At 36.4% G+C, this 22,406-nt stretch overlaps 1 protein-coding gene and 1 long non-coding RNA gene across 6 annotated transcripts; both read left to right on the forward strand.

Annotated features, from left to right (window-relative positions):
• The first annotated feature begins 802 nt into the window (after positions 1-802).
• On the forward strand, positions 803-22,350 carry PCMT1 (protein-L-isoaspartate (D-aspartate) O-methyltransferase). Of its 5 annotated transcripts, none has more exons than XR_001360307.1 (9): positions 803-889; positions 1,326-1,523; positions 2,078-2,109; positions 3,631-3,735; positions 5,755-5,875; positions 7,700-7,785; positions 11,501-11,670; positions 21,008-21,088; positions 21,581-22,350. XR_001360307.1 is itself a non-coding variant. In XM_014532139.1 (9 exons), exons 2-7 carry the CDS (start codon positions 1,433-1,435, stop codon positions 11,678-11,680), a joined length of 615 nt encoding a protein of 204 aa, XP_014387625.1. In that variant the 5' UTR covers positions 803-889; positions 1,326-1,432; the 3' UTR covers positions 11,681-11,717; positions 11,827-11,830; positions 20,294-20,305. The 5 variants fall into 5 exon arrangements, 4 of the variants coding, with proteins under 4 accessions (XP_014387625.1, XP_014387624.1, XP_014387623.1 ...); XM_014532139.1 differs by lacking the exons at positions 21,008-21,088; positions 21,581-22,350 and adding exons at positions 11,827-11,830; positions 20,294-20,305 and having other exon boundaries at positions 11,501-11,717; XM_014532138.1 differs by lacking the exon at positions 21,008-21,088 and having other exon boundaries at positions 11,501-11,717.
• On the forward strand, positions 16,499-17,771 carry LOC106724497. The gene is made up of 2 exons (XR_001360310.1): positions 16,499-16,800; positions 17,506-17,771. It is a non-coding gene; the product is annotated as an uncharacterized LOC106724497 (long non-coding RNA).
• Positions 22,351-22,406: the final 56 nt, after the last annotated feature.

Here is a 22,406-nt window from a genome sequence, read left to right on the forward strand (position 1 = left end):
CTAGATCTCTTCCTGAGCCCCAGATTCATGTGTTCAACTGACTATCTCCATTTGTGTGGTCCATAGCCCCTAACTGTATAAATTAGTTATCCTTTTCCTCCTTAACTCTGGTCCTTCTCCCAGATTTCTCAAATCAATATATGACAGCATCTAAAACACTTTCCCCCTCCCCTTTTACAAATCTAGTCAGTCAGGTGTGTGTGTGTGTGTGTGTGTGTGTGTGGTGTATACACACACATACAGGGTGGGGTAGAAGAAGGTTTACAGTTGTGAGTACAGGAAACAGTTTATTCTTATATTATTATTTCTTGATTATTGTATTATTTTCCATATGAACAATTGGAAACCTACCTTTGCCCACCCTATTACCTCCCAAGTATGTCTCAAGTCCTTCTACTTCATTCTTACTGTTATCATTGAAGAACAGGTTGTGATTACGTGGACTATTGCAATAACTTCCGATCTTGTTCTCTTCCAATTCAGCATCTACAGTGCAGCCAAAATAATTATTCTAAAATACTTCTGATCATCTTTTTTTAAAATATATTTTTATTGATTTCAGAGAGGAAGGGAGAGGGAGAGAGCAATAGAAACATCAATGATAAGAGAGAATCATTGATCAGCCTTCTCATGCACACCCAGTGCAGCCTGGGCATGTACCCTGACCTGGAATTGAACCGTGACTTGCTGGTTCATAGGTCCATGCTCAACTACTGAGCCACACCAGCTGGGCATATCTGATCATCTTATTCCCAGCTTTAAATATTTGCCTCATTCATTTCAGAAAATGGAATCATCAAGACAGATAAAGTATTTGAAGTAATGCTGGCTACGGACCGTGCCCACTATGCAAAATGTAACCCTTATATGGATTCTCCACAATCAATAGGTAAGCTTTGAATTTCTGAAAATGTCAGTTTTTACTCATTTACTCTATAATTTTTGTAAGTAAAAATAGACTAGGACACAGGTATTTATTATTGCCTTGCTGGTTTGAATGTTATACCTTTATAATAAAGCATTATATGCTTATGAAGCACCTTTTCTATTTTCTCAAATATATAATATATGTAGAGAATTTTAAAAACAAATTTTCTGAAAATATACTTTTAATGAAAATTTATGCGATTTAAGCTGAGTGCTGAGTTGTCTTTAGGAGCCTTAATGTTGACTAAGGTTGTTTTTCCCATTAGCATCAATTTTAAAAATTAGTACTAAAGATAAGTGTACTTAAGTTATCATTGACTTCTCTGCTTCACTTGCCCTGAATTTTTTGACTTGTGCTTGATTTTAGAAAGTTCCATATTTAATTCCTTCTCCTGAAGCAGGTTTTTTGCTGAACTGCTGAGCCTTGGCAGTGGGCGCCTTTGAGGCTTAGAAGTGCCTCAGGATTCTGTCAGCCAGCTGCCATGCTTTCTTCTTTTGAAGCACTATGACAGTCAGCGAGAAGATCCTGGGGGCTTCTGAACCCGAAGGCACCTGCTACCACCGCTCAGTGAAAATTGCTTCAGAGGCAGAAGCAGGTAAATACATTTTGAGAAAGCAGTCCCGGAAGAAACAAATTGAAAGCTGAAAACTAAGAAAAGATTGTGTGCATTGACATTAGGTGAGGGCATAAGAGTAAATTGAAATAGTTTCTTAGTCTCTTAAGCCACTTTGCTGGTTGCTCTAGTTTATTTTTAAGTTGCCAGAAATATGAAGCAGTTTAATTTTGCAAAGATTTTGCATACCTATTATATATAGAAGCTTATTTTATTTTTGTAAGTCTGAAGAGAAAACAAGTTATAAACTTGTCGACTCAACTTACTGAAATTCTTCCTTTCTTAGCCAGGAGAAGAAATCTTTAAAAATAGTGGGCCTGTTGTCCTAGAAGAGCACAGTAGCGTTTGGCATGATTGGATTTCCTAATTTTAACTGCTGCATGACGAAGTTCAAAATAAAAGTTTTGTTTTCTTGTGATCGTAAAAATGAAAATTATTCTGAAAAGTAACTTATGGATGTTAGAAAAGGAATTACGTGGAGTATTTGGTATGCTTCTACAGCTGAATGTATCAGTAGTTCTCCTCTTTTTTTGCAGGTTTCCAAGCAACAATCAGTGCTCCACACATGGTAAGTGAACTTTGGTCATTTTGACTAACCAAGTCATTTCATTCTCTAATCAAGCAAAAGAGCAGAGTGAAGCCACTGATTGACAGTTATATACAAGATTAACTAAGAGTTTACCAAGTAACACTAAATAGAAATAAAAGATCAATTAATTGTTACTTTTACCTTTATAAATGACTGTGAAGTACCTTAAAGAGTAACAGCAGCAAGTCATTGTGCTGTAATGGTTGACTTTTTCTTAATGTAAAAGTATACATTTCATTTGTAAATCCTTTAGAATTTATAAAGTACTTTTTTAATGCATCATGACTTTTATTCACAATGATACTTCTGTGGAGAAGGCAGGATAGGAACAACTGTTTTTCTCTCCATATTAATGAAATGGAAACTGAGGAACCATGAGCTAAAAATAATTTCCAATGTCACAGGGCTAATAAATTCAGAACCAGTAGAATCCAGTACTTAATGGCGTTTCATCCAGAACTCTTTTTCATAGTACTGGTTGTTTTCACTCTTTAGACAAGAATCTTTGCAAAAGAATCAATATGATTTCCTTTTGCTGAAGCATTTTAAAGCAAATTTCAAACATAATATTTTACCCCTAGATACTTTAGTATAAATATGAAAAACTTTAAAAGCACAACTACAATACCACATCATACCCAACAATATTCCTTAATATTGTCTTAACTGGTAATATTGGTTGTCTTTAGGGAGTGAAACTGGTTGGGGATGGGGATGGGAATGGGGAAGGTTGGAACAGGGCTATGATAGAGATTTCACTATAAGTCCTTTTATAACTTTTGACTTTGCAGTAATTACATTTTAAAATTCACACATTGGAGATAAAAAGTTACTGAAACATTTTAAATAAATGTAAGAATTTAATCAAACAGTGAGAATTATTCTTAAGTCATTCCTGTGTAGATGTAAGTACTATATGTTTTCGTTGTCTCGATAGATGACAATAGTAGTAACATTGGTATGAAGTTGGCAACTTAATTCATATGCCATGGTATATATACTTTATATTCTTTTTTTTAAAATATATTTTTATTGATCTCAGAGAGGAAGGAAGAGGGAGAGATAGAAACATCAATGATGAAAGAATCATCGATCAGTTGCCTCCTGCATGCCCCGCACTGGGGATCAAGCCCGTAATTTGGGCATGTGCCCTTGACCAGAATCAAACCTGGGACCCTTTAGTCCGCAGGCCAACCCTCTATCCACTGAGCCAAACCAGCTAGGGCAGTGATCGGCAAACTCATTAGTCAACAGAGCCAAATATCAACAGTACAACGATTGAAATTTCTTTTGAGAGCCAAATTTTTTTAAACTTAAACTATATAGGTTAGGTACATTGTTACTAACTTAATTAGGGTACTCCTAAGGCTTAGGAAGAGCCACGCTCAAGGGGCCAAAGAGCTGCATGTGGCTCGCGAGCCGCAGTTTGCCAACCACGGACTAGGGCATATACTTTATATTCTTGAAAAAAGTGAATATTGCTTTGTTTTCTTTTGGCAGCATGCATATGCACTAGAACTTCTATTTGATCAACTGCATGAAGGAGCTAAAGCTCTTGATGTAGGATCTGGAAGTGGAATCCTTTCTGCATGTTTTGCACGTATGGTAAGACCTTTATTTTTCATTCTGGCCCCAACAGAAGCATAGTTTTACATGTCCTACTTATGATTTGACTGTATATTTTTTTCATTACCAGTTTCTGAAGGTGTTTTTTTGTGGTTTTTTTTTTTTTTAAAAAGAAATTCTACCGAGAAGGCAGTTGGAATATATAGCACTAGGATTTTTTGTTGTTGTTGTTGTTGCAAGTGACAGAACAGTCTATCTAAACTGGCAGAGCTAAAAGGGAATTTATTTGGTTTATATCATGGAAACATTTTAAGGTGTATCTGGCTTCTTGTGTGGCTGGATTCAGATCAGATATTGTTACTGACAGTGATTTTCTCTGTGGTCCTTGGTTTGGCTTTCCTTTTCTCCACATGTTGGCTTCATTATCAGAGTGGCTCTTCTCTTGTGGTCAAAGATGGTATGGTAACCAGTAGCTCCCAGACTACATTCTTCCAAGTTTTCATCTGGCAGAAAATAAACACTCCTACAGGTTTATTAGGAACGAGGGTAGAGATTCCTTTACAGTAAGAAAAGTACTCTTAGAAAAATGCCTTGTTTATTATACTTCATTATTCACCAGAGGCTTATCTGGTAAATGACCACCAGAGTGTAAGTCTGGAGGTCCATTCACACACCTTGAGGAAGGGTTCATCTGCACAGGTAATCAAATCAAGTTAATTATGGAAAATCTTGTCCCTGGAGGCCAGATTGGAAGTTTCTGATTTAGTTAGGTTGGGACTTATGGATCCATCTTGGACAAGAATCCATTTAACTTGCTAAATGTATAATCAGCAGACCACTAGCATGTAAGTTCCAGGGAGCTGGGAGTTTCGTCTGATTTTTCTCCTTGGCATGTCTTAAACATCCAGAACAGTGTCTTGTACATAATAAGGATTCCGATAGTTCAGTGTTTTTAACTTGTTTTGTACAAGTTAAGCATCACCAATGGGATGTAAGGGACTATTTTTTTTTAAAGCTTAGAAATATTTAGTGAGAGATTTTCTATATTTGACATATTTATGGTTTCAGAGGAAAATTTATTTTTTAAAAATCATTAAATTTTTGAGTTTTTTTTTAACAATGAAGTAATTTAAGTTCATGATTTTTGCACATTTAGCATGTGCTAGTCAGTGTTCTAAATGCTTTTCCTGTATTCTCTTATTCAATCCTCACATCATTAATGAAGTATATAGCTTTTACTTCTCATTTTACAAAGCTGAGGAACCTGATTCATAGAATCACTTGCCAAGGTTATACACTTGTAAGTAATGAAACTTAGATGTGAACCCAGGTAGTCCGACATCAGTCTTTATTATGTTAAAAAATTTTTACAATTAATGTTTATATTGGGGCCTTTTTATAATTTTTTATGTATTTTATACTTTCCACAAAATGGCAGTAGAATCAGGTATAAAAATCCCTATTAAAATTACTTAAATCTCTATAAAATGTCATGTAACATTTATATATATTTTAATATGTATATATTTTAATCCCCACGGGAGGATATGTTTACTGATTTTAGAGAAAGGAAGAGAAAGAGAAACATCAATCAGTTGCCTCCCATACTCACCCTGACAGGAGATCGAACCCACAACCTTTTCGGTGTATGGGACAATGCTCCAACCAACTGAGCCACCCAGCCAGAGCTGTAATTTTAATATTTAAAGTCACACTTCTAGATTTACTTTGAGTAAAAATGATTGCATTAACTACTATTTAATATTGGCAGTTAAGTCCTCCATCATGGTGCTGGATTTAAAGATTATAAATTGAAGAATGATAGCGGTTTTTTTTTAGTATTATAATTAAAATTTATTCTAGCTTTTTAATTCGTGAAATATAATTAATTCATTTGTGAGTTAGAGTTGAGAAGGTTGTAATAGCTAAATAATTTATAATAAACCGAATTGTCTTCATTTCTCATTGCACAATATAACTTTACATTAGGAAGCACTTTAATGACATTTAGAACGACAAATTTAGACCAGTGAGCTATTGAATTATTCTCATTTCTAGGTTGGAGCTAGTGGAAAAGTCGTAGGAATTGACCACATTAAAGAGTTAGTAGACGACTCAATAAATAATGTCAGAAAGGACGATCCAACACTTTTGTCTTCAGGGAGAGTGCAACTGGTTGGTGAGTATCAGAAAACTTAAAAAATTTCCTCTCTGCAGAATTTTTATTTTCAGATGTTCCCAATGCAGCTAAATAATAGAGCTAATTACTGCATTTTTAAAACATTCACTTCAAAGTACTAAGTAAGAAAAACAGTTACTTAAAAATGTTATGCTAGTTCTACCTTGACCATGGGTGACATGACTGTTAACTGTTTCAGAAAGTGCCATGTTGAGTTCTTTCTTCATTGCTTTTTAAGTAATGACAAAGTAACAAGTATTCATTATAAAAAAAAGTAAACAGTGCAGAGATGTGTAAGATAAAAAAGGAAACCACTCCTTTTCCTTTTAAGTTTTCTAGACATATAAATACATGTATGAATAAATAGCACACACAGTTTTCTTTAACTCATACTATATATATTGACCTATAGTTTACTTTTTTCCATTCAGCAATATACAATGGACATATTTCCATAGGAGCACATTTTGTATTGTGAAAAATAAAAAAACATTAAAAATGCATAAAGCATAAATGTGAAGCTTAATAAATATCTGTTTAATTGCCACACTAATCAAGAAATGGAAATGAAACTCCTCAAGTTTCTTTTTTCCTCATCATAACTCCCTCCCCATTATTCGTACCTTGGATATCCTCAAGTTTCTTTTTTCCTCATCATAACTCCCTCCCTTCTCCCTAGTGGTAACCAATATTATTATTTCCATGCATTTGCCACCTAATTGTACATCCAAAAAAAAAATGTTTCCTTTAATTTTGAACTTTAGACAAATGGAATCATGCAGTATACATTCTATGATGATTAACTTCTTTCATTCAGTATTTTGTGTGTAAGATTCACCCATCTTTCTGCATACAGTTCATTTTTATTACTGTACAGCATTCCATTGTAAGAACATCACCAAAATTTGTTAATTCTACTGTAGATGTGTATTTTGGTTGTTTCTAACTTGGGGATATTCACAATGCTGCTGTGACCACATGTATACCTAAGTCCAGATTCATATATACATTATACAGTATGTAGGAGTGTTATTGTATGTTCACAGGGTTCCCTTAGATATTGCAAAACTTTTATTTTTTAAAGTGATTGAACCACTTTACATTCCCACCAGCAATGTATCAGGGTTCCTATTGTTCTACATCTCTACCAACACTTGGCATTATTAGATTTTTCTTTGTGCCTACTTAGTGAGTGTATAGCAGTATCTCTGTGATTTTAATTATGTATTTTACTATTAACCAGTGAGGTTGAACACTTTTTCATATGTTTGGGCATTTAAATTTCCTTTTTTGTGAACTGCCTGTTCAGATACTGAGTTGTTTATATTTTTCTTTGAGTTGTAGAACTTCTAGAGACTAGCTCTTTGTCTATTTATGCATATTATAAATCTCTTCTCCCACTATGTGGCATGCCTTTTCACTCTCATATTGGTACTTTTTTGATAAATAGAAATCTTAATTTTAATGTAGCTAGACTTAACAATTTTTTCCAGTGCTTCTGTGTCCTGCTTAAGGCTACTCTGAAATCATGAAGACATTCTTCTATATTATTTTTCAAAAACTTTGTTATTTTAGCTTTTCATACTTAGGTATTTGATCTTCCTGACATTGATTTTTGTGTATGTATGAGGTGGAGGGGTCCAAGTATATATTTTTTCCATATGCATATTCATTTGTCCAGCATCATTTCTTTAAAGAAACAAAAAACAAACAAAAGGAGTTGTTTGTTTAAAAACAAACAAAACTATTCTTTCCTGCTGTAAAATCTTCACACTAAGTCGTTCTATCTGAACAGGTATTAAAAGCGTAATGTTTTTCTTTCAGTGGGGGATGGAAGAATGGGATATGCCGAAGAAGCCCCTTATGATGCTATTCACGTAGGCGCTGCAGCCCCCGTTGTGCCCCAGGCAGTGAGTTGTTTCTTTCTGTGTTTGTGTGCTTTATTCAACTAAAACTCTCAAAGATTTGTAGATAAGTGACTTCTAGACGTTAAGAACATAGACTTTTAAAAAAATATATATTTTATTGATTTTTTACAGAGAGGAAAGGAGAGGGACAGAGAGCTAGAAACATCGATGAGAGAGAAACATCAATCAGCTGCCTTCTGCATACCTCCCACTAGAGATGTGCCTGCAACCAAGGTACATGCCCTTGGCCAGAATCGAACCCGGGACCCTTCAGTCCGCAGGCCGATGCTCTATCCACTGAGCAAAACTGGTTAGGGCAAGAACATAGACTTTTATGTCATGCATTTTAGTTACAGTTAGTAGCTAATACTTTTTCCATATGCAAATAGTTGTATAAATGACATCAATGTTACTAAACCCCAGCTTATGTCTGTCTTTTGAAGCAGTATTTTATCCAGCAAAGAATGAGTCTACCAGTGGAATTGGGAAAATACCTTTGGAGTTCATGACCTGATAATCACTTGGCATTTATTAAATACCAGAATATGCAAGACTATTAGGTTCCTGGGAGAGACCAGGGATATTTGTCATATATTTTACCCTCACAAAGCTTATACCCTAGAAGAGATGTATCATACATGTAACAGGGAGATTAGTTATGTGATATCATATCATTAGCATATGACATATCTTGAATGAAAAATAAAATCCTACTGTAGGAGTTCAAGGTAGCAAAAAGAATTTGCATAGAGTGGTCAAGGAGACTTCATACAGGAATGGAACTTGAACAGATCTTCAGAATGGGAGAATTTGCATTGCTGCAATGAGAGGGAAGGATAATGCAGTATTGTATATTACAGTAGTCAAGGAAATATTTAAGTACAAAATTGATTTTTCATTTTGTAAGACTCTGATAAGCTTGTATCAGCCCTTAGTAATCCTTGGTTAAGCTCACTGAAATCTTGGGTTTCTATTACATAGGAATTTTACATAGTTCTTGACTAGAGATGACTAGTCACATTGTCTTTTCGGCTGGGACTCATCCACTCTCCAACCTGGGAAGGGTTGTTTTTTTATGTTTAGATCAGTTATGAGAAGCTGAAAGTTGGAGAATTTGTTCTAATCATTGACTTCTACTTACTGGCTAAATGACTTTGGGAAAATCATTTATTCTCTCTGGCTCTGTCATCTGTATTTTGGGGTTTTTTTAAAGACAAAACCAGTGGATTTTAAACACATTTTAATTGAAATAGTAACATGGTGTAGGAAAGTATACAAGTCAAAAAAAAATAAACCTATAGAATAAAGAGGTAATATGCAAATTAAACCCTCACACTCTCACAAGATGGCTGCCTGTGACCAGGCTGGCAGGGGGGTTAGTGAGGGATGACCAAACAACTGAACAAGCAGGCTGCATGGGGCGACCAGGCCAGCAGGGGGGGTTAGGGACGACCAAATGACTGAACAACAGGCTGTGTGGGGCAACCTGGCTTGCAGGGGGGTTAGTGAGGGGTGACCAGGCCAGCAGGGGGCTTAGTGAGGGACGACCAAATGACTGAATAGCAGGCTGCGTGGGGCGATCAGGTTGGCAGAGGGGGAGAGTTGGGGGTGATCAGGCCAGCAGGGGGAGCCAGTAAGAGGTGACTACAGACTGGCAGGCAGAGTGGTTAGGGGCAATCAGGCAGGCAGGCAGGGGAGTGCTTAGAGCCAGTGGTCCTGGATCAGGGCTAAACTGGCAGTCGGACATCCCAGATTGGAGAGGGTGCAGGCTGGGCTGAGGGACACCCCCCTCCCCGTGCACGAATTTTGGGCCACTAGTATAATATAAAAGGACATATTTCCTTCTGATCTATTATTGCAAGTAATTTAAGGCTTTACTATGCCTTATTTGTAGTATAAAGGATACCAATTATAATACTCTTTTTTTTCTTTATATAAAATGTGTGCATTAAGTTCAGTGACCCTAAATGTGATTATAAAATTTGACTTGGAAACTTAAGTTAAAAGAAAAAGAAGAGAAGACTTTTTTTTTGTCTTTCATAGTATTTGCCCAAACTTTGAACAAAGCTTATTACGATTCATAACAGTAGCAACATTACAGTTATGAAGTAGCAACAAAAATAATTTTATGGTTGGGTCACAACATGAGGAACTGTATTTAAAGGGCCAGAAGGTTGAGAACCACTGTCATAAATAAGTAGCTCAAAGAATTTTCATATATGAACACACATGATCAGTAGCTTGTTTTTTGAAAAAACATATTTTTATTGATTTCAGAGAGGAAGAGAGAGGGAGAGAGAGATAGAAACATCAGTGATGAGAGAGAACCATTGATCAGCTGCCGCCTTCATGCCCCCACTGGGGATCGAGCCTGCAACCCAGGCATGTGCCCCCGACTGGAATTGAACCCGCAACCCTTCAGTCCGCAGACGGACACTCTATCCACTGAGCCAAGCCAGCTAGGCAGTAGCTTGTTTTTTTAACTTAAAAAAGAATATCAGCTGCCTGTTACAAACAATTAAAATCTCAAATAGAAATGTGTTTAAATGAAGGGGCTTGGGTACAGGACTCATGTTTTCTACTAAGACCCTGAGATGATCTCAAAGGACATTTCTAGCTTTAATGCAATATGATTTTAAACACAGTAGCACTTGTAAGTATTATAGGAATATTTTATATATGTTGAAGGGGCTTTCCAGTTTTAAGATAACAGTAAAGATGTTTATGCTCCTCTTTGATGTCACCCCAAAACAAGTAGAAAAACAAAAACAGGAACATAAATTCTATGTTCAACTATCTAAGAGAGTATACTTGCAGTCCTGAACTCTGAAATGTATGAAGAAAGAAAGGAAATGGAGTAATAATTGACCCAGGAAGGTGGAGGAAGTGAAACCAAAGAGGCAGCAGAGGCTGTCAATGTAGAAGTAGTTTGCAGAAGAAGCTTAGAAATTGGAGGCAGTGGTACCTGGGAAATCAGAGAGGAGGCCTGGGTCTGAAAAGAGGGGCTTGAAATTCTTATAAGAAACAATTAGCCCCTAAGTCTTAAGTAAGAAATTTTTCAGGAACTGAAGGACATGATTCTATAGTTTGAAAAGAACTGAGTGTCCAGTACAATTAATTTTTTAAAAGGAAAAAAGAACCATAATATCACTATGAAATTTCAGAATACTAAGTATAAAGAAAAGATTCTAAAAGTTTTTAGGAAAACAAAAAGGATAAATCTATTAAGGATTGGTAATCAGAAAGGCACCCGACTGCAGAATAGCAGCATTAGAATCAACAGGGCAAGGGAACAGACCATCACAGTTCTAAACAGAAAATGATTTCTAACCTTGAATTCCGTACGCACACATATTGCCAAATATGTAGACTAAAGATAGTTTTAGACTTGCAAATCTCAAACCACTCTCTCTTAAATATTCCATGCACTATTTCACTGAATACTTCTGGAGGAGTTGCTTTAATTACATCAGAAAAAAAGTGAGGAAGGAGAGAGATAGTAGCAGAAACCAAAACGAGGAAGCCAGAGGATCTAGGACGCTGGGCATCGTTTTCAGGAGAGAGGTGATGAGTGAGAATTGAGTGATAAGTTTGACAATCAAAATATATGTGTACCAAATAAAGTACGTTTATACTTTCTGCCCATGGACACTGAAGGCTGTTCATAAAGATGAAAAAAAATCTGTATGTATGTGTTTTTTCTTTTTGTTTCTTTTAGCTAATAGACCAGTTAAAGCCTGGTGGAAGATTGATATTGCCAGTCGGTCCTGCGGGTGGAAATCAGATGCTGGAGCAGTACGACAAGCTGCAAGATGGCAGTGTCAAAATGAAACCTCTGATGGGAGTGATATACGTGCCTTTAACAGATAAAGAAAAGCAGTGGTCCAGGTGGAAGTGATTTTACCTTCTGCTCTTTCTTCTTCCACACATGCAAGGTGAAAGGGTGTGGATTTTAAGACATTAGCCTGCAAGAGCTGCTTTTTTGGTCATTACTTTAATGCTGCTCCATTTTAACATCAGAAAGTCACTGCATTAAAAATGTAGAAAAGTTGCATGGTCTGCCCTTTTTTTGGTTAAACTCACGTCTTTGGGGAAGGGAGGGTGAGACTTGGTTGGCACAAAGGTGGTTTTTTAAACTGCAGTTTAGTGCTAAGGAGATTTCATCATCCGACACTCTGTTTCTATATTTTCAAATCATTTGTATAGATGCTGTGTGGTCATGGAAGCAAAAGCTTCCCTTTGAAGAGAAGGGGCCATCATTTCCTGCCCCGTCCACTCTCTGTGATAGCATTGTCGTAAAGAGAAAGAAGGGAAAAGATATTCTTGTCCCAGTTTCCAAGGTGTCAGAATCCCAGAGAGGACATTCATCCTCTCAGCTTGACTTCTCTGCCAGTCAAGTTCCTAGATGTCCCACAGCCGGTGCCTGTTTCATATTCAGCTGTTGTTTCAGAGCCACTGTAACAAGTAACTTATTGCCGTTCTAAAGAACAGGCCAGCCAGTTTTTAACCCACTTTAAGTTCCTGGGGACGGGAGGGGAGGGGAGGGGAGAGGATTCTGTCTGCTCAAAGCAAGTGCCCAAGTCTCACAAACCCCCCCAAAGGGCCAGCAGCATGCAGCATAGTCTCCAGCACAGCATGGCTCATTACAACGCCCATTTTGTTGTACCTCTCAGCGTAATCGGAATTATTTTGTTTGAAGCCAAGATTTCTTCTTCCCACTCCCTCCCGTGGGGAGGAGTGCGGTCAGAAAGTAAAAATGACTTAGCTAAGACCACTGGAATTAAATACCAAAATAAGAAAGGCGTTACAGTTTCCTTGTTTTAGAATCTATTTTTATTTGACAGAGGTATTTAAGACCATTATTTTCTTAATAAGTAACATGGTGATTGTAAGTATAATATATATCTCAATTTTGTTTTTGAATGAATGTTTAATTGCAAAAATGGTAATGAATGTAACTCAGTTTGTTTAAACTGAGTTTTACTTTTAACTAAATTTTGATTGGCCATTTCTGGGATATCTTACTAGGAATTGCATTTTATTCTTCACCTAATGTAGTTATAAAGTTGTTTTCTTTGAATTCTAACCTGGAGCACAGCCACTTCTTAAAAAGAAACTAAAAAGCTATCAGTCTTGTCCGTTATAATCAGATGTAGTTTAACAATAAATTACAATCTTCCTTCACTTTTCTTTTAGTATAGTTATACCATTATATATTTGTATGATTGTTATTGTATAAAGGGGGCAAATGTATCATTGAAATTCGATATTAAATAAGAGTTCAGATTTTTATGTTTAAAATTTTATATACAATAAATATTAGTATTGAGCATTCTATCTATAATTTAATGAAGGAAAAGGTATTTTGTTTTTATAATTAGAGGTGGGTTTTTTTTATTTTACTGATTTCATAGAGGAAGGGAGAGAGGGAGAAAGAGAAACATCAATGATGAGAGAGAATCATTGATCGACTGTCTCTTGCATGCCCCCACTGGGGATCAAGCCTGGAACCCAGGCATGTGCCCTGACCGGGAATTGAACAGTGACCTCCTGGATCTATGACCCACACTTGGCAGGCCAGAGGTGGAATTTTTTGTTGTTAATCCTCACCTGAGGATATTTTTCCATTGGTTTTTAGAGAGAGTTGAAGGGAGGAGGAGAGACAGAGACTAACACCAAGAGTAATTTGTTTTGTTGTTAAACACTTTTCAGTTTGAGGACTTTCTTAATATATTTATTCAGTAAGTATGTGTGTGCCCACTATGCCAGGCACTGTACTAGTTCAGGAATATACAGCTGTGACTTTGAAACTGACCATTCATAGTCATATGGGAGATAAAAAAAAAAAATCAAAAGACAAGACAGACAGGCCATTACTGGCATGCCTTGTTTTATTGTGATTTGCTCTATTGTGCTTTGCAGATACTGTTATTTTACAAATTAAAAGTTTGTTGGCAATCTTGGGTTGAGCAAGTCTGTCGGTGCCATTTTTCCAACAGCATTTACTCATTTATGTCTCTGTGTTACATTTCAGTAATTCTTAAAATATTTCAGACTTTTTTTATTGTTGCTATATTTGTGATGATCTGTGATTTTTTTTTTAATCTGTGGTTTTTGATGTTGCTATTGTAATTGTTTTGGGTTGCCACAAGCCACACACATATAAGATGGTTAACTTAATTGTTAATTGTTGTTTGTGTTCTGACAGTTCCACCAACTGGCTGTTCTCCTCTCTCTCCCTCTCCTTGAGCCAATTAATAATCCCACAATGGCCTCTAAGTGTTCAAGTGAAAGGAAGAGTTGCATGTCCCTCACTTTAAATCAAAAGTTAGAAATGATTAAGCTTAATGAGGAAGGCATGTCAAAAGCTAGACAGGTCGAAAGCTAGGTTTCTTGTGCCAAGTTGTGAATGCAAAAGAAAAGTTCTTGAAGGAAATTGAAAGTGCTACTCCTGTAAAACATGAGTGATAAGAAAGTGAAACAGCCTGTTGCTGATAGGGAGAAAGTTGTAGTGGTCTGTATGTAAAAGAACAGACCAGCCACAACATTCTCTTAAGCCAAAGCCTAATCCCTGGGAAGATTCTAAACCTTTTCAATTCTCTGAAGGCTGAGAGAGGTGAGGAAGCTGCAGAAGTCTGAAGCTAGTAGATAATTGGTTTACGGTGTTTAAGGAAAGAAGGTAATCTCCAAGTGCAGGAAGTGCTGATGTAGAAGCTGCAGCAAGTTATCCAGAAGCTCTAGGTGGGATAATTAATGAAGGTGGCTACATTAAACAATAGATTTTTCCCTTAGCCGGGTTGGGTCAGTGGTTAGAGCAGCAGCCCAAGGACCCAAGAATCCTGGGTTCAATTCCCCATCAAGGGCACATACCTCGGTTGCAGGCTCAATCCCCAGCCTGGGTCAGGGTGTGTGTGGGAGGCAACCAATCAATGTGTCTCTCTCACATCGATCTTTATACCTCTCTCTCTCTCTCTCTTTCTTCTTTTCCCTCTCTCCCTCCCTCCCTCTCTCCTTCTCTCCCTTCTACTCTCTCTAATATCACACACACACACACACACACACAGAGTAGATTTTCAATGTAGACTAAACAGCTGTCGTTAGATTGAAAGAAGGTACCATCTATGACTTCCATAGCTGGAGAGGAGAAGTCAATGCCTGGCTTCAAAGGACAGGCTGACTCTCTTATTAAGGGCTAAAGCAGCTAGTGACTAAGCTGAAGCCAATGCTCATTTACTATTCAGACAATCCTAGGGCCCTTAAGAATTATACAAAACGTGGATGACAGCACACCGGTTTACAACATGGTTTATTGAATATTTTAAGCCCACTCTTGACCTGCTCAGGGAAAAAAAAAAGATTCCTTTCAAAATATTACTGTTCATTGACAATGCCCCTGGTCACTCAAGAGCTCTGATGAACAAGATTAATACAGTTTTCATGCCTATTAACCTAACATCCATTCTACAGCCCCTGGAATAAGTAGTAATTTGGACTTTCAAGTCTTATTATTTAAGAAATACATTGTGTAAGGCTATAGTTGACACAGATAGTGATTCCTCTGTTGGATCAGGGCAAAGTTAATTAAAAACCTGAAAAGGATTTATCATTCTAGATGCCATTGAGAACAGTCATGATTCATGGGAAAAGCTCAAAATGTCCACATAAACAGGAATTTGGAAGAAGTTGATTCCAACTTTCGTGAATGACTGTGAGGGGTTCAAGGCTTCTATGAGGAAGTAGCTCCAGATGAGGTGGAAATAGTAAGAGAACTAGAACTAGAAGTGGAGCCTGAAGATGTGACTAAATTACGCAATCTCATGGTGAAACTTTAATGGGTTAGGAGTTACTTCTTGTGGATGAGCAAAGAAAGTAGTTTCTTGAGATGGAATCTCCTCCTGGTGAAGAGGCTGGGAAGATTGATATAATAACAACAGGATTTAGAATATTACATAAACTTATTTGATGAAGTAGTACAGGGTGGAAGAGGATTGACTCCAATTTTGAAAGAAGTTCTGTGGGTAAAATTCTATCAAATGGCATCACATGCTACAGAGAAATTGTTCGTGAAAGGAAGAATCAGTTGATCTGGCAGACTTCATTGTTCTTATTATTCTAAGAAGTTGCCACAGACACCCCAGCCTTCAACAACCCACCACCATGACCAGTCAGCAGCCATCAACATTGAGGCAAGATGCTACCTGCAAAAAGGTCATGACTCACTGATGGCTCAGTGATGGTTACCATTTATAAACAATAAGATATTTTTTTCCAGGAGAAGTAGAGGGGGAAGGAAAGGCACTGGCGCGCTCCGTAGAGGGAGAACACCAAGATATTTTAAATTAATTATGTACAGTGTTTTTTAGACATAATGCTATTATTGTACACTTAATAGACTACAATATAAACCTAACTATTATATGAACTGGGAAAACAAAAAAATTGTGTAACTCACTTTATTGTGATGTTCGCTTTATTGCAGTTGTCTGAACCTGAACATGCAGTATCTCTGAGGTACACCTACAGAGCAGTGATTTTTAACCTTTTTCATCTCATGGCACACATAAACTAATTACTAAAATTCTGCACACCAAAAAATACATATTTTCGCCAATGTGACCAACAAATAGGTAGCATTTTGATTCATTCACACTGGATGGCTATTGTATGTTGGCTGTTGTCATTTTTTAATTTGATAATCTAAGGGAAAGGAGGTCAGTGCCCCTGACTAAATAGTCAAGTATTTCATGTTTTAAAAATTCGTGTGGCACACCGGTTGAAAATCGTTGCTATATAGTGGGTTTAGGCTTTGCCTTGAGGGCAGTAGAGAGCAATTAAAGTACTGAAGCCAGGCAGTGATCAGAATTACATTTCAGAAAGATAACTAACTGGCTGTGGTAGAGTAGATTGGAAAAGGACAAGACTAGAATCTGTAACAGGAGGTGGCTGCAGCAAGTTATGGGTAAAATGCTGGTGGCCTGAATTAAGGCATTAGTAGTAAGGCTAGAATGTGGTTAAAAGGTCCCTTACAGCCGAACCAGTTTGGCTCAGTGGATAGAGCGTCGGCCTGCGGACTCAGGTGTCCCAGGTTCGATTCCGGTGAAGGGCATGTACCTTGGTTGCGGGCACGTCCCCTCTGGGGGGCGTGCAGGAGGCAGCTGATCGATGTTTCTCTCCCATCGATGTTTCTAACTCTCTATCCCTCTCCGTTCCTCTCTGTAAAAAATCAATAAAATATATTTTTTTTAAAAAAAAGGTCCCTTACAGCCGAACCAGTTTGGCTCAGTGGATAGAGCGTCGGCCTGCGGACTCAGGTGTCCCAGGTTCGATTCCGGTGAAGGGCATGTACCTTGGTTGCGGGCACGTCCCCTCTGGGGGGCGTGCAGGAGGCAGCTGATCGATGTTTCTCTCCCATCGATGTTTCTAACTCTCTATCCCTCTCCGTTCCTCTCTGTAAAAAATCAATAAAATATATTTTTTTTAAAAAAAAGGTCCCTTACAGCCGAACCAGTTTGGCTCAGTGGATAGAGCGTCGGCCTGCGGACTCAGGTGTCCCAGGTTCGATTCCGGTGAAGGGCATGTACCTTGGTTGCGGGCACATCCCCAGAGGGGGGTGTGCAGGAGGCAGCTTTTTGAAGTTTCTCTCTCATCGATGTTTCTAACTCTATCCCTCTCCCTTCCTCTCTGTAAAAAATCAATAAAATATATTTTTTTTTTAAAAAAAAGGTCCCTTACAATTTTTAAGTGCCCACCCCGCATTTGCGAATCATCGTCTAAAAAGCTCCTTAGTTTTTTTCCAGGCTAGATGATGTTTGTTCCTTCAGATTTTTGGGGGGATTAATTTAGCAACTCATCCTAGCACTTTCTTATGAACCTTTTCTTGTTTCTCACCAGCTTTCATCCTTCTGTTATGGAGGAATCCAGAGCTAGATGCAGTGCTCTGAGAGCATGAGCTCTAGTATTTGCTAAGGAGATATGATAGAAACTATTTAGAAAAACGGGATTAGTGGGCATGTCAAATTCTACTGCCAGATGTGTATGTCCTGGCTGATGTGGCTCAGTAGGTTGGGCATGATTCCATGCCCTGGAAGGTTGCCGGTTCAATTCTTTGGTTAGGGCACATGCCTGGGTTGCAAGTCGGATCCCCAGCAGGGGGCATGCAAAAGGCAGCTGATCTATGTTTTGCTCTCACATTGATGTTTCTCTCTCACTCTCATTCTCTTTCCTCTCTCTCTAAAAAAAGAAATAAAACATTTTAAAAAAGAATAGATAATATTAAATGTTAGGATATATAATACTAAATGTTAGTAGCTTGGAGCTATTAACCTAATTATGTATAATTATATATTTTAAAACAAAGTAATTGATGTATATAATTATTAACCTGATGAAATATTTAGCACATATATAGCCATTTTAAGAGACTCTCTAGAAATTTAGGACATGCTACTTTTTATAAATGAGTTATATATGTAAGTCAGACAAAGAAAGATATGATGATGTAGAATTTTGAACATTAGGAAAAATTAACTTGAAAGTTATACAGATTTTGGAGTATTAGTTGTGACAAAGTTATACAAGGATGGGCAAAAAATTTTTGGTTTTCCTTGGTGCAAAAATGTTAAAAATCAGGTCTATAAACTTAATTTTTTTTTCACTTTAGTGCTATACATTTCCCTATGTTTGTTTTTGATAATACTGTTACTGACACCAAAGTAATGCATGTACATCATAAAAAGAGAAAAAAGTACAAAGAATAAAGTAAAGTCACCCCTAATCCCAGAACCCAGAGATAACCACTATAATTATTTTGGTAATTTTTCTTACTCTTTTTTAAAAATATATTTTATTGATTTTTTACAAAGAGGAAGGGAGAGAGATAGATAGTTAGAAACATCGATGGGAGAGAAACATTGATCAGCTGCCTCCTGCACATCTCCCACGGGGGATGTGCCCGCAACCCAGGTACATGCCCTTGACCGGAATCGAACCTGGGACCTTTCAGTCTGCAGGCTGACGCTCTATCCACTGAGCCAAACCGGTTTTGGCTTTTCTTACTCTTTTATCCATAACTCTATGTACATCTCTTTTGTATTCCTGAGCTCACTCAGCAGCATTATTTTGTAATCTTTTCATTTCATAAAATATCAACATTGTTTCCATCATTAGAAACATTTTTTGCAGTATGTTTTCTGGTTTTATTGAGATATACTTGACCTACAGTGTGGTGTGAGTTAAAGTGTACAAAATAATACTTTGATATATATATATATTTATATTCTAAAGTAATTACCACAATAAGTTTAGTTTTATGGTTTCAGGTCCTATATCTAAGTCTTTAATCCATTTTGAGTTTAATTTTTTGTGTGCATGGTGTGAGATAAGGGTCCAGTTTCATTATTTTTCATGTGGCTGTCCAGTTTTCCCAGCATCATTTATTGAAGATACTATTGTTTTTCCATTGTGTATTTTTGGCTTTTTAATTAATTGACCATATACATGTGGGTTTATTTCTGAGCTTTCTATTCTGTTCCATTGATCTATGTGTTTTTATGCTAATACCCTACTGTTGTGATAACTATAGCTTTGTAATATAGTTTAAAGTCAGGATGTGTTATGTCTTCACCATGTTCTTCTTTCTAATACTATTGCTTTGGGGTTTGGGAGGTTTTATACAAAGTTTAGGAGTGTTTGTTTTATTTTTGTGAAAAATGCTGTTGGAATTATGATGGGGATTGCTTTGAATCTGTAGATTGCTTTGGATAGTATGGACATTTTAACCTGATTAATTCTTCCAATCTGTGTGCATAGAATATCTTTCTATTTATTTGTGTCTTCAATGTCTTATTAATGTCTTATAGTTTTCAGTGTATAGATCTTTTACCTCATTGGTTAAATTTATTCCTGGGTATTTTATTCTTTTTGATGCAATTGTAAATGGGATTGTTTTCTTAATTTCTCTTCTGATAGTTCATTATTAGTGTATAGAAATACAACTGATTTTTGTATATTGATTTTGTGTCTTGCAATTTATTGAATTAGCATATTCAAACACTTTTTTGATGGAGGCTTTAGGGTTTTCTATATATAATATGTCATCTGCAGAAAGAGACAGTTTTATTTCTTCTTTTCCGATTTTGATGCCTTTTATTTCTTTTTCTTGCCTAATTGCTCTGGCTAGGATTTCCAGTACTATGTTGAATAAAAGTGGCAAGAGTGGGCATCCTTGTCTTGTTCCTGATCTTACAGGAAAAGCTTTCAGCTTTTCACCGTTGAGTATGATGTTAGCTGTGGGCTTGTCATATGTGGCCTTTATTATGTTGAGGTACGTTCCCTCTATACCCAGTTTGTTGAGAGTTTTTATCCTTTTTCTTTAAAAAAAATTTTTTTTTCTAAATGGAGAGGATATTTGGAAATGTACTATGTTATTGGGCAATAAAGATATTTACTTATAATATCTTTAATGCCTTGTAACAGGTAAATAAAATGTGGTTATTTATTTAAAAAACAATAGTGGAATCTTCAATTCATATATAAAAAGCACAAGTTAATTTAATTTATGAATTGAGCACTTTGCAAGTACTCATAATTTAATGCTTGCATGATATTAAAAGCTATTCTATGAGAAATAAAGTACTTAAGTTATTTAGAAGAATATATTAAGTGGAACCAGAACTGATGATGTATTGTTTAAAAGGTAACCCAGTACTATATGACAATGGTAGCTTATGGGAGAAGTAATTTTAAAAATATTTTCTTGCACAATTTACCAAATTCAATAAAAAGAATATTATCTGATAATTCCTTAATTCACCACTTGCCTAGGAAATTTTAGCTCTTTATTTACCTTCCTTTTAAATTTAATGCCTTTTACAAACTTTCCATTACAGAACAGTTGTACAAATAGTACAAAGCACTCCTGAATCTCTTCCTCCAGAGTTAACCAGTTACTAACATTTTTCCACATTTGCTTTCTCACTCCTTCCCTCCCTGTATATCCATATATGTAATATTTTTTTCCTGAATCATTTGAGAGTATTGCAAACATCAAATTTCTTTACTTCTGAAGTGCTGTTTTTGTCACTTAGAATACCCTGAGAGATGAAGCTTTTAGACTTTTCAGGTAGCTTTATTTTTTCACTTTTAACAGCTTTATTGAGGTATAATTTACATACCGTACCATTTATTTTAGATTGCATTTTTGTTCCTTCCTCCCTCTCACTGGCAGTTGCTGGTACAGTGCTACACCTGGCTGAGCGAATGGTTTCTTTTGGAGCTGATAAAGCTGCCTTATGAAATCAGCTGACAGGTATATTATACCTACAGATGATGCTTTTCCCCAAAAAAGTTTGGGTTGATATTGACCCATTCAACAACTCCTAACATACTCTAAGCAAAAAGCTAAATTTTTGTCCAATTCTGTGACTGTAACTGTAAAAATTTACTTGGACTCAAATACTTGTCATCATTTTACAATAGTATTAGCAAGATCCTAGATCTAAAACTAATTTCTCTGAATTTTTGGTCTTGAAAGCAGAAGGTTATCTTTAGAATTAAAAAGAAAAGAAATCAGGTACTTTAGGTTTCATACTTCATTCTTAATTTGCATGAGAGATGTTTGAAATGGCTGATTTCCATTTTTGCTTTGACTTGGGACCGTTTGTTCTTTTTATTTTAAAAATATATTGCTTGGGGATCCGTGTATTTTTACTGATTTAATAATTGTATCTGAATTATTAGAAAGTCAAGTTTTGCAGTATGTAACTCCTGCTTACACATTTCTCTCTTTTTCCCCCCCCAGGGACGAACTGTAAAAGCAACATCAGCTTGACCAGTATATAATATTACAGTGGATTGCTCATCTCAGTCAAAGCTTTTGAAAACCACAGCATCACAGCTTGTTTTGGACTTTGTTACACTCTTTTTTTCAGCATGAAAATGTGTGGTTTTGTAGGGTTTCTAATTCTTCAAAGAGGCACAAAAGCCAAATTGGTAGAGAAAGGATGCAAAGTATACATTTTACTTTAAAATATTAAGCGAAGGCGTTCTGCAAAATGGGAAAGTTAGTTTTTTAATTGATTTGGAGGAGTGGTTTTTCTTTTCTTAGACACTTAAATTCTGTTCCAATATTAATTTTTCAGATTGCGTTTGTGTATCAGATAACATCACCATTCATAAGTTAAAATTCTTTGTTTTTTTTGATGTCTGTGAGATGCTACTAAGAAAATAGAGATGAGCTCCCTTTTTAAAGCTTTTGATGTGGTGTCATAGAATAGCATGTTGTAGATACAATCAGCTGCTTTGGTACCTTAAAACTAAGCAATTGTAAATATTAATATTTAGGAAGGTGGAAAGTGATGTTCCTTAACACTCAGCAGTTCAGATTGGACATAACTGACATAGTTCTTCATTTCTCTTTAAAATGATATTAGACTTGTAGCTTAGTTTTATTCCTTCTGTTTCTAACTTGCTGCTGTTAATGTATGAATTTAACATGCTGTGTAAGCTGTGTCTTAGTTACCGAACAGTTTATGCAGTGCTGCTTTGCCAAATAAAGTTAAAAGTAAAAGAGGCATTGGTGGTGTTTGAATGTAGAATAAAGAACAGCATGTCACCAGATACAGAAT

This window comes from Myotis brandtii, unplaced genomic scaffold (genome assembly GCF_000412655.1).
Source record: "Myotis brandtii unplaced genomic scaffold, ASM41265v1 scaffold847, whole genome shotgun sequence".
Taxonomy (NCBI): Eukaryota; Metazoa; Chordata; class Mammalia; order Chiroptera; family Vespertilionidae; genus Myotis; species Myotis brandtii.